We start from the raw sequence: 13005 nt of genomic DNA, 5'->3' as shown, positions 1-13005 counted from the left end.
CTTTGTATGTATGTATGTATGTATGTATGTATGTATGTATGTATGTATGTATGTATGTATGTATGTATGTATGTATGTATGTATGCATGCATGCATGTATGTATGTATGTATGTATGTATGTATGTATGTATGTATGTATGACTTACTGACAGACTGACTGATTCTCTCTCTCTCTCTCTCTCTCTCTCTCTCTCTCTCTCTCTCTCTCTCTCTCTCTCTCTCTCTCTCTCTCTCTCTCTCTCTCTCTCTCTCTTTCACCTCAGTCTTAAGTCTTAAAGTAACCCCTCCCTAATATGAACAAGTAAATGACATTGACAAAGCGGGAGGTCAAACTCGGTTCTTTTTTTTATATTGTTACAATGCCCGAATTATGGAAATCAGATATATTGGAAAGTCATGTTGTCAATAATAAATATATTTCAGTGAAACATACCACAAACAGTGTTTTGACACGTAATATGTACAAAACCCTATCTTACATAAAATGTCCAATCACTTACCCATGCTGTTCTGCACTTGATTCGGGAGCTATTTCTTCAGAAATGTCAATTTTATTTCCCGTAGAATTCTTCATCGATTTTTTGTCTATGTCAATCAGTTCCTTTACGACTCTAACAAAGATACAACAAAAATATTCCTCGAATATAAGGCCTAAATATTTTATTACCGGTTACCCGACCCCACCTAGTTCTCACTGCCGACCCAAACATGTACATGTGTTTACGTATTCGAGAAACAATAATAAAAGTCTCGCGAGAAATAGTGGATGCGGAAACTGAAATCAACTTAAAAAGACAATATAAAAACTGTTCTCCTAATCTGTAATGGCTGTACATCTGATGAGAAGAAACTAATAACATATAGAACATTTGGAAAACAACGGAAAACATAACTACCTGAACTAGACACTCACACAATGAAAACAAAAAAATGTGCCTACCCACCTATTCTATAATTGAGCGTAATCGGAACCACGTAATAGGCCTAACAGAGGAAAGAATCACTTCAGTCTGCATGCCTAAATGACTGTCTTTCTTGCTGTTTGTGCCTAGGCGCCCCTTCTATAAGTCAGTCTGTTTCTCTGACTTTCTACTACCTTTATGTCTGTCTGCCTATCTGTCTGTTTGTTTGTCTGTCTGTCTGTCAGTACGTCCGTCAATCCGTCTGTATGCATGTCAGCATATCTGTCTGTTTTCTGTCAAAGGAATGAAGTTGATGACATGTTCAATCATAGAGACTGAGAATAGTGATCTTGGCTGTAACTAACCCAATATTTATTTATCATAACTTTCTGGTTTGTATTTTCACTTACTCAAGCATTCCATTCTTTGCAGCAAGGTGAATGGGAGTGTTTTCTTCAAAGTTTTTGTCTTCATAGTCCGCTCCTTGTTTTATCAATATCTACAGTAAAACAATATTTAACATGTATAGATCGCCATACGGCACACTAACTGTTCTTGCAAATCTAACTGTTTAGATTAAGCCATTCCTTTGTCATGGATAACAAAAACCAGATAAATATGCGTTTTGACGAAGAAAAAAAATCTTTGATAACATGACTTCATAAAGTAGGGTGGGTAAGTTGGAATTTTATTTCATTTTTACTGAAAAATTTCTTCAACGCTAAGACAAGCTAGATAGTCGTTGGTCGCAATACTTTAGTTTAATGAGGTGTAAAAGAAGTAAACGAAATCAGTACTATGTGAGTAGGTGAATAAATTATGCAGACTGTACTGTAACTTAGAGTCAGAAAAGACCTCGTTTCTCTGGAATGTGATATTTAAAAAAGATTGACAAAAAATACTTTGGAAGGTCTCCTGCTCACAAGATAGCATCCCGTGCTCACGAGATAGTATGTTGTGCTCACAAGATAGTATGTCGTGCACACAAGATAGTATATCGTGCGCACAAGATATTATGTCGTGCTCACGAGATTATTTTTTATTTTTTATTTTACAAAATATCCCTTACTGGCTTTCATAGAAAATAAATTATCAGTATTTTTACCTTTTTTGAATGTAAAAAATGTTTAGGGTCGGTGGCTTAAACTGGGATCGGCAAGATTATCGGAAACAAACATTATTTATTCGGCCTTATGTTATTGGCATGGTGTTCTGATGGGTGAATGGACTTGAGGGTTTAGTGAATTCATTCAGTTACCTGTTATTTATTGTTGTTGTTTTTACTTGTATGTAGGTGTGAATGCCATTCTGGTTTTCCAAATAGGTATATATTAACATTATGGACACATTACTGATTACTCACCTTAACGATATCAAGGTGCCCTTTCTCTGAAGCAATATGAAGAGGGGTATTAGCATAATTGTCACCTCCCATGATCATGAGATTGGCGTCTTGTTGCGATTTGCTTTCACGGCACTTTTCAATCAAAGCCTTTTCAAATAAAACACACACGTGATAAATCGGTCAGATTTGTTTTTTATGAAACGTATTAAAGAAAGTAAATGAAGATAAACGTGAAATGGACAAACAAAACAACAGGGCTGGCTCAATTATATGCATTCAATTGCCAATCTATTCTCATTAAAAACGGGTAGGCTTTGCATAACAGACTAATTTTCAGTTATTAGGCTATATCTTAAGGCCGAACACGTCAAATTACACATTTGGTACACACATCAACCATAAATAAAAACACGTCCTATTAAGCTTGTTGACGCAGTTTTTAGTTTCAATGTGTCATTTACATAATTATTTAATAAGTTTTGGTAATTGCGCTATATTATTGTTTTATATGAATTGATGCTAAAGCACAAGTGTGTGGTATAACTGTGCTGATCTTGTTATTGATAATTTATTATTTTTTATTAATTGAGTAATATCTTGAAAATGCAAGCTTCAAATTTCATATTATTTGGTACACACATTTAAGATAACAAAGTGCATGTGTCATGTAAATCTTGTCGAAGTAATTAATATCCTAATAATTATTTTACATAAGTAATGAGGCAATTTTTATCTTACTGACAGACTGACTGATGCTCTCTCCTCCCTCCCTCCCTCCCTCCCTCTCTCTCTCCCTCCTCTCCCTCCCTCTCTCTCTCTCTCTCTCTCTCTCTCTCTCTCTCTCTCTCTCTCTCTCTCTCTCTCTCTCTCTCTCTCTCTCTCTCTCTCTCTCTCTCTCTCTCTCTCTCTCTCTCTCTCTCTCTCTCTCTCTCTCTCTCTCTCTCTCTCTCTCTCTCTCTCTCTCTCTCTCTCAGAGATGCAAGCTTCAATTTTGGATAGTTTGGTTTGCTATACCCCTCACCCTCATGATAAACCCCCTCATTTGCAAAATGAGGGGGTATATCATGCATGATAGCAATAGCTAAGAATTTTGCATTCCAAGAATTGGTGTGTGATGGAACAAATTCTAAAGGCTTTGTCCGTATAGAAGGCATGATTCAGTTTACATCTACTCTCTGTTCTGTCTACATGACATTTTTACGCGACAAGTTTCATGTATATACTCACTTGCACGGTTTTCGGTGCATTCTCAGAGTCACTTTCGGCTGCCAGAAAAAAAACTGACTTCCCATTTATGTCTGTCTTTTTTAAATCTGCACCATTCTTCAACAGACATTCCACAATCTTGTAATGTCCACGACTAGAAGCGATGAGTAGAGCTGTTTGATTATTGCTGTCCTGAAGCTCGAGATTGGCACCTCTATAAAATTTAATTTGATATTCAATGGTAAAGGAATGTCACGAATATTGCAAAAGAAATAATAAAGACAAACATGAGTAAAAAACAACTAAAAGTACCCCCCCCCCACCGAAAACAAAACATTCCCTGCCAATGTACATGGGATACAATACAATATATACTTACTTCTCTATCAGGAGTTCAATTATTTTCATCTTGTTGTTGGTAGCCGCCATGTGGATAGCACATTGGTCATTGATGTCACTTTTCTCCAATTTCTTTAGGAGAATTCTGAAGATTTCAACTTCGTTTGCCATTCTTAATGACTCAGCAACGATACTTTTAGATTTCGGTTCTTCGTGTTTGTAATCTGAAACAAACAAATTTGAAATGCTCAAACAATCTAGTATTTGGAAAGGTCGCTGAGTAATAATCGTTACAGAAACAAAGACACTAAGGAATCGGTTAGTTTCTCCAGCCTGGGGGTCGGGGGGTCGGTGGATTCTTCCATCTGGCCAACAAAAAGTCACTGACCCCCTATCTGTAAAACCAAAAACAGGCTGATCCCCCTCCCATCATTTAATTAAAAAACATGATGACCCCCCCCCCCCCCCATATATCATTCACATGACATGTATTTTGTTTTATCGTGACTCAGTGTGGACTGCTTGACCGTCTTGCAAATACTTTAATCCTGGAGCATCTTGGCAGTAAGAGGTAGGGGGAAGAGCTTGAGACTGGGATGTGTCCATCTCATGTGGGGGGGGGGGGGTCCTAGGCGGTCTCCCCCTAGAATACCATTACCATTATGACAGTAAAAAGGTTGTTGGTGCATCTGATTGTTGGTTGAATGCTCGAGTGACCTCTAGGGTTGAGGGAGTCCTTGGGGTTTCCCCCTTGCACATCTTGAGTTTTTTTGTTTCTATTAAGGCAATTTTTAGGTTGTTCATAACCTTTCAGGTAATATTTCTAGGCTTTGAAAAACTAACGTAAATGTAAGTTTTAAATGAGTTTCCCATGTCACATAAAATGGGCCCGTAACATTGGTATAGGGGGGTGCATTAACATTGCATGTATAGTAAAGTCACAATTATGTTAGATAACTTTAGGTGGTCATACCTAGTATATAATAGAAACTGGAGTCTGATGAGATGTGGTGATTTGTAGTGTCGATAACATGTAGTGCATATATATATATATATATATATATATATATATATATATATATATATATATATATATATACTAGTATATATATATATATATATATATATATATATATATATATATATATATATATATATATAGTGTTTGTGTGTGTGTGTTTGTTTGTTTGTTTGTTTGTTTGTTTAGAATTAGATTGTTGATCTTTACTCTTAGGGTCAAGACATAAGTTCAGGCAATCTGTACTTCCACTTCTTACAGCATGGTGAACAGCAGTACTTCCACTCTGGTCTTTCTTAATCAACATCTAGTATAAAAGAGTAAATCGGGACTGTGAATAGTCATAGAGCCGACAGAAATAGTGTGGTGTTTGTTATGTACATGGAGATGTAGACATAAACATATAGAACCCATAGATGCTCAACAGATTATTATGTAAAGCTTCACATTGAATAATAAATGGCTTCCATTTTAGCCACGCAGCATTACATTGTAAATCAGGAAATGACTTTCACCCCTTGGATAATTAACCTATCTGTACATTTGAAGGACTAACGCTACTACACTATTTTCACTATCATTGACATTTTCAGTTTGTTGAATTTTCGCTCGTCCTTCGAAGTCTTGGAAGGACGAGCAGTGATATAATGGGCTGAATATAATAGGGTGCTAGCTAGAATCAACAGTACCAGTGCATGTAATCATTGAAATTGTCTTGTTTTACATGTTTACATTATTCTCAGGTTGCCTATTAAATGGATAACCTTTTTTGCCTTGCTTTTAGAGCTGCAGAACTGCATGTTTTCATTTCCGAACAGTCTGAGTAAATTATATTCTCACGATGGTCATTATCAAATGGGACTGTCACAGCATAGATAATCATAAATGTGAATTAAAAGTGTATTAAGGATGTAATATTATCTTGAATGGTCTACAATCAGTTATGAAATAATGGTTAAAGTCCACTAGTTGCACTGGCAACTCAAGAAGCAATTTGGTGCATGCGATGCCACGGCGGGCGACGGACAAAATGCAAGAGGCTGTGCATTTATACATAATCATCGCTGCCATCAATTGTACATGTATTAAAGCCATATTTGATAGGTTGCTTGCAGTGACTTGTAAACAAGACATCGACATATACATCTATATGAATAACTACATATTATACACATACTCAGGACTGTTTCCCATACGGACAGCATTCATAGGTTATGATCATATTGTATAGATTATCTGACAACAGTAAAATGCCCATGTTCATGTTGTTATTTGAGTGTGACAAATCCAGTATGGCTCGGAGGCATGGCTGTTAATGTTACTGATTGCAGAGTTACTTTCTGCCGGACGCGAAAGCTAAGAGTGATGCAGCATATTTGTCAGTGTGCTTGTAACATATGTGTACCCTTTCCAACCTGTCTTCTGCAATTTCCATTTTCTTATCAAGGATGACAAGATAGGTCATGGTATCTCCGAAAAGCGGTGACTGTAAAATTTCATTTTATAGCAATGCTAATTGTCGGTTCTGCTTTGAATTACCTTATTTATGTCAGGTTTATTCTTTTGCTTTCCTGATTGTTGATCATGATTTAGTAGATTCTTGCATATATCAAAAGATCCGGCAAAACATGCGAGATGAAATGGCGTTCTCTTTTCGTCATCTTCTGCATCGAGCTTGGCGCCCTGTTCTTTTAATTTCTGTACTATATATACGTTTTGATGCATGCAAGCTACGTGGAGAGGCGTCATTCCTTGGTTGTCTTTTGCCTTAGAAAAATCAAATGACAACATTATTTATGACAACAACTTGCTAAAACATGACGAGAAAACTTTTGAGTCTAAATGACTATATCACAATGATTGATGTGAAAAAGCTAAACTTGTGCATTACAATTGCATTACAAAAGTCAGGCTTATTCTGTCTTTAGTACACTTGGATTGATTACTGTCACTAACTTACATACTGATGATTTGGTTAACTTTTGGCAAGTTATTCAACTTTTAATCTCCTGTCAGGATATAAAGTACTGCGCTTAAATGACGTGTTGTGATTTTGGGAATTTTCTGGGGAGATATGGGCAAATCTTGAGGGAAATGGCCGTCATGTATAGCACAGCTCAAGTGAAGGCATTTTTTTCGAAATCTTTTTCTCATCGTTTCGAACGATAAATCTCAGATAAGCTTCTTTTAGTCTGAGGTTAAATTAATCAAATCAATTGCGATACGACAAATGACAATTGACTACCATGTTAATACATGTGACATGCACTTACATTAGATGGGATGAGATACACTAGGATACAATGATGTAACATGTAAAGATGTAAGATGCATTACTTCTTTCTTTCCCACCGCTGGGTCAAAGAGATTGATGTAAAAGTGCAGACTAACTTGTCAAGATTTTATTTTATCACCAAGAACCATATTAATTTGATAACATTAATCAATGCAAGTGTAAAAAGGTAAATATAAGCCTGTTTATTTGTATAAATCTCGAGGGAGTATGATCATGTTATATTTATATTATTACTGAATATTTTATCTTCGCTAGAATTGAATATATTGACTAGGTGGCAAACTTGGAGCTTCTACCACTCGGCATAAATTCTAGTTCTATTCATAGTTTCAAAATCCAATTTCAAATCTTCAAAAGTGTATTTTCCCGACCAAACAAGCAAATTATACGCGAAAAGTACATAAAAATGTTTCTCCATATGTATGTACAAAATATGAAAGTGAAATTACCTCTATGAAATCACTTTTTTTACGTCTTTTACCCGCTCGTATCAATTCATCGACAGCAAATTCACCATTTCTTCTCATTGCCGCATAGTGTAGTGGCGTGGAACCATACACATCCTTTGCATCGATCACACATGCCCTTTTACCCATTAAGAATGAAATGGTGGTTTGTTTCATTGAGGAATGTTTCGCCTGATAATGGAAAATGAGATGATATATCAATTAAATCTACGTATTGGTAAAATAATTAGCTTTTAAGATGGATGTATGTGACATCAGCATATGGTTGTATATCATATGTATTCTGATTCCTTGTATTGTCCCAATAACAAAGGACTTATAAATAATTAAAACAGAAATACCTCACTTGTCCCAGCATTTTCACTCTGCGCCGATGACGATGTCTTTTGTTTACCTCCATTGTACCTTGCTGCTATATGTAATGGTGTCACATCAAGTTCTGTTTTAAGATTTAAATCTGTGAAATAGATAATAATAATAATAATAATAATAATAATAATAATAATAATAATAATAATAATAATAATAATAATAATAATAATAATGATAGCAGATTATCTTAGCATAGTGACAAGAGATAATTCGCCACTTTCATGATCTATATGTGACCTATAGGTATTTCACATCCGAGCGTTAACGTTCCTGGAGGCACGCGAAAAAATTATTCCGGGAATCTCATATGATGTAAGGACATATAGATCGGGGAATCAGAACGCACCTTGTCCGTTAGCTGCAATAATTGTTACAGTAGCGTTTGTTGTGATTTTGTGAATTTTTTCTTCTGTTTTTGTGATTTTTTTTCGTTCCAATGTTTCACTGGAAGCAAATGCTACAGTTCCTGCTTGGCAAACTCAAATAACTCGAGTTAACGCTGAAAACGTGAGCAATCGATGTCAGCGTATACTACCTGTTTTAAAATGCTGGTACATCTGAATATTTATTGGGTCTTAAAGGCTCAGTTGGAATGTCCGATTTTTTCTGCAGGTGAGGATTTAGCAGAAAATTTCACCAGTTTTGCGATTTTTTTCAGATCTGAATCGCTTCCGTCTATTTGCGTTAACGTTACCGGAATTGTAGCGTTTGCTTCCAGTTAAATATTGGAACGGAAAAAAAACCCACAAAAACAAAAGAAAAACCCTCAAAATCACAACAAAACCTACAATTATTGCAGCTACTTCTCTGTGAGACTAAAAGAATACATGCGCACTGCAGTCGACCAACTAGCACAGCCAATACACAGTAGCACAACACATTCAGGAGAAAGGACATCAGATCCACTGGAGTGGCCTAGATAGAGAATCTGACTGGCAGAAACGTCGTATCAAGGAGGCCATTTACTAGTATATCAAGAGCTGTCCTACCAACCGAAACCGAGATGGAGATGGTACTTTCTCCCTAAGATTTACGATTATATTCTCCGTAATAACGTCACTTTTAGGTGATCATATATATATATGCAAGTCACATTGAAACGTTGCTCATCGCTTCACATCTTGGGATTGGAAGTAAGGCCGACTTTTGAACTGTTTCATCTCTTCTAGTCACTATTTTGTTATATATATATATATATATATATATATATATATATATATATATATATATATATATATATATATATATATATATATATATATATATATATATATATATATATATATATATATATATATATATATATAAACAGCGTCATCTATCGTAAGTGAACATGACGGACTGTTTACAGTCAAAAGTAAGTCGTGTACATTGGTTACAATTTAAGTCCATTCAGTATCTTAAATCGCCATAGGAGGCAAATACATTGTAAATGTATACATAAACCTTTGCTTTTGTTATTCAATCGTGGAAATTAGAAACACCACAGTTGAACGACCATGTTTTCAATTCAATATATATCTATTCAAAGGCAGCACCGGCCAGAACACTGTCTTATCATACAGGGGTCACAAAAGTCGACCATGATACATACCCCCCCCCCTTTTCAGGCCTGAGTATGTATGTACAGAACGAGTTGAATTGAAATTAAGGAAGAAAAGGACAGAACGAGCAGAATTCACCATGTGCCGGCAAGGGTGGGACTGCAGAGAAACTATTTCGGTTAAAAAAATCAAAGCTGCAACTCTCCCACTTACCGCTCTCATAAACTTGGATTCCCCCCCCCCCCTCCTCACCTTCGTAGCAGCTCCACTATATCTCAGATCACCAAACAACATCTGTTCGGTGATCTGAGACTATGAAGATGCAATGAAAAAACAGCGGAAATAAAAAAGAATAATATTCATCTTATATTTTGGTTACTCTCAGATCTATGGATCAATGTCTTCTGACACCGTCGTCAGTTAACACCAAGTCTTACGGTCAACGTGCCTTTTCACATGCTGCTCCTAAATTCTGGAATTGTTTGCCAACAGAACTTAGACTTTGTAACTCTGTTGACATTTTTAAACGAAACTGAAGACTCATCTTTTTAAGAAGGCGTATGCCTAGTTTTAATTTGTTTCATTAGTTGCTACTTTTATCTATGAACTTTGAACTTGTGAGACTTTGAACGTTTTTAACTTTTATCCCTTTTAAGTACATGTACGTATTCCTTTCACCTTTTTAGTTTTGTTCAGCGCCTTTGAGCAAACCCTATTTGTTATACTGGCGCTCTATAAATGTTATTATTATTATTATTATTATTATTATTATTATTATTATTATTATTATTATTTTTATTATTATTATTATTATTATTATTATTATTATTATTATTATTATTATTATTATTATTATTATTATTATCATGTACTATTATTATAATTATTACCCAGGAAACTCCCTTACCTGCACCAGACTTAACAAGCTGCTTCACCACATCTAAATGGTCATGTCGTATAGCATAGTGTAGAGGGCTTAGCCTATCATCATCAAGAGAGTTGATCACCTCGGCAACGTTTTTATAAAGCAACATGCCATTCAGAGTAGGAATGTCGCCATTCTTTGCAGCCTTTAATTAAAGAAAATTAACTGTGTTAAATAATGAACATGGCGGTATTCACAAGAAGATCATTGTCAAACTACCTAACTACTAGAACTTATAATTCAAAATTGAAGAATAATATCTAAACATCTGTACACATATTTCAGCTGCACACTTTTACATCCAGATGCAACAGACCAACTATGGTAATTTTGTTGTTCTATGGCCCTGTGACTTTTTACGTATACCTGATGATGACACTTAACAAAACATAAGGCTATTATATAAGATTACTAATAGTTTGCTGTAATTTTGTATATGAGAGAGAGAGAGAGACAGAGAGAGAGACAGACAGACAGACAGAGACAGAGACAGAGAGAGACACACAGAGACAGACAGACAGACAGACAGACAGACAGACAGACAGACAGACAGACAGACAGAGGGGTGGATGAGATGAGATGTAGTCTGAGGCCACGAGTTGTATCATTTAGTCCAGCTCCTAAATATTTGTTCCTTCAATAAATTATACAATGCAAGTTTTATGGTTTTATAATTGTACAGCAAGTATACGTTTATCTTTATTTTCAATCGAGACAGTATATGTTTTAATTTGCCATTTGCGTTTGCAAATCTGATCAGGAATGTGAAAATCACTTAGAATTATCAACACTTTACATTTTGCTCACCTAACCATGATTTTATGTACATGTATATTGTGATGATACCATTTATCTAGGATAGCGACCTCTACTTTAAAAAAAATGTATCAAGCCCAACGTTGGCGTCGCAAGATAACCTGTTGCCTCCCCTGCCCTATATCATGACAAGATCACTGTATCACAGTTTTCCCGCTACTACACTTTAGTTTAGTGTCGTAAACAACCTGTTAAGTTGTTAAATATTAATATACTTTGTTTTAAGAGTTTGGGGTTCGCATCGTTGCAAGTACGCGGTGATAAAAAAAATAGATAAAATGTCCATCGTCCCAAAAGAATGGTCTCACTTTTGAAATAAAATTGGATAGGGGATTTTTTGCATCGAAAAGTCGAAGTTCTAAAAAGCATGATGATATAAATTTGGAAATCGTTACACCCTGTAATGGAGCTCGTTCGTTGTCGTGAAATATGGATACTTTGTTCTCGTCACGATCAGTCGCTTCATCCTTGCCTCTTCAGCGACAATACTTCGCGGGATAAACATTCACCCATTCCAGTTTAATATACAAAAGTCTGTCAAGGACGGTATTTTGCATACTAGTGAAAAGCAGCAGCTACATAAACGACTGCTCCCATGCATTATGAAGTCCAATATCATATGAAAATGAGAATTCACAGTTTTATAAGGAACCTATTATTATTGCCATACTACGGTAAAGATGGCGATTCGGTATTTCAAATTTTCAATCCTGTTTGACTTCAAGGTGTATACCAATACCATGTCACAGAGACTATATGATTGATATGAGAGGAGAAATAACAGCTGTCCCGACAAAATTATCAGGCGTTGCTAATTGATATGTAAAATTCCACTGTATATATGCCGAAGCGGCAAAGTTAGTTGCGCGAATATGAGTTCTCTACAAGCTTTAACTCTGAAACACTTAAAACAAGTGGCCTCCTATTAAAAATGATAAAACATCAAGTACACTACAAACTTAATAGCAATAAAACAAAATGTTTGACCTTTGTTTTCGGTTTGGGATGCAAAACTAACACACAAGTCGAAAAGCCTTTGAAATAATCATATTACTGCAACTAATTTAAACTTCATAATCATAGTTTAAACGCTAATACATATACCAACCACATGTAGTGACGGTCTAGTCGTTTGTCCGCCCTTGCTGTTGTTGTTATCTGTAGAGTCCTCCAAGGAACCTTTCTGGTTCGCATTCTCGTCTCTGCCTTTCTCATTCCTCTTCACTTCCGTAGAAGAACATCCACCCATCGTAATTCTCTGTAGAAGATGTTTGATTTACACCTTAATTTTGACGAAAACCCGATATTGCAAAGTATAACCTTACGGTTCTAAACGTGCTTGGCATACTAATTTTAGCGTCTTTTCGTAGAATAATTTGCGTATCAAAGCATTCTTATTTATTTTTCTTTCTGAACGGGGGACTGCAATAGGTTAATCGGAATTGAAAAGTTCGAGATGTTATGAGATAAACCGTTCTGGTTAAACTTTAAGAGATAAAGATGAACTTTGATGGGCAAAAAGGTTAAAATGACATAAAATCAAACAAATTCACCTTTATACATTTAGGAAAATTTAAATCTCAGAAATGATATTACAGGTATATTTACGAACTCCACATGGCCAAAGTCTCAGCTCAACCGGCAAAATTTCACTAAAGACGGTAGTTTTGCATGATTAAAACGTGGTATTTGATATCTCAGGCCACCTTAACAAAACTAATATAGTGGTCTGAGATATATTGTACTGTGACTAATGCTTTTCAAAATCTGATTA

At 35.6% G+C, this 13005-nt stretch overlaps 1 protein-coding gene across 1 annotated transcript in view; it reads right to left on the bottom strand.

Moving 5' to 3' along the window:
* LOC144433285 (uncharacterized) overlaps positions 1-12480 on the bottom strand; it is a 15834-nt gene extending 3354 nt beyond the window's left edge. The window contains exons 1-11 of the mRNA XM_078121592.1: positions 12340-12480; positions 10398-10560; positions 7916-8031; positions 7557-7745; positions 6351-6578; positions 5022-5118; positions 3834-4017; positions 3476-3668; positions 2267-2395; positions 1314-1402; positions 502-612 (exon numbers count right to left, since the gene is read on the bottom strand). Coding sequence (XP_077977718.1) covers positions 502-612; positions 1314-1402; positions 2267-2395; positions 3476-3668; positions 3834-4017; positions 5022-5118; positions 6351-6578; positions 7557-7745; positions 7916-8031; positions 10398-10560; positions 12340-12480 — 1640 coding nt within the window. The remainder of the gene's footprint in view (positions 1-501; positions 613-1313; positions 1403-2266; positions 2396-3475; positions 3669-3833; positions 4018-5021; positions 5119-6350; positions 6579-7556; positions 7746-7915; positions 8032-10397; positions 10561-12339) is intronic.
* Between the last annotated feature and the right edge of the window lie 525 nt (positions 12481-13005).

Source organism: Glandiceps talaboti, chromosome 3 (assembly GCF_964340395.1).
Source record: "Glandiceps talaboti chromosome 3, keGlaTala1.1, whole genome shotgun sequence".
Taxonomy (NCBI): Eukaryota; Metazoa; Hemichordata; class Enteropneusta; family Spengelidae; genus Glandiceps; species Glandiceps talaboti.
This window is presented reverse-complemented; position numbering and strand designations above follow the sequence as displayed.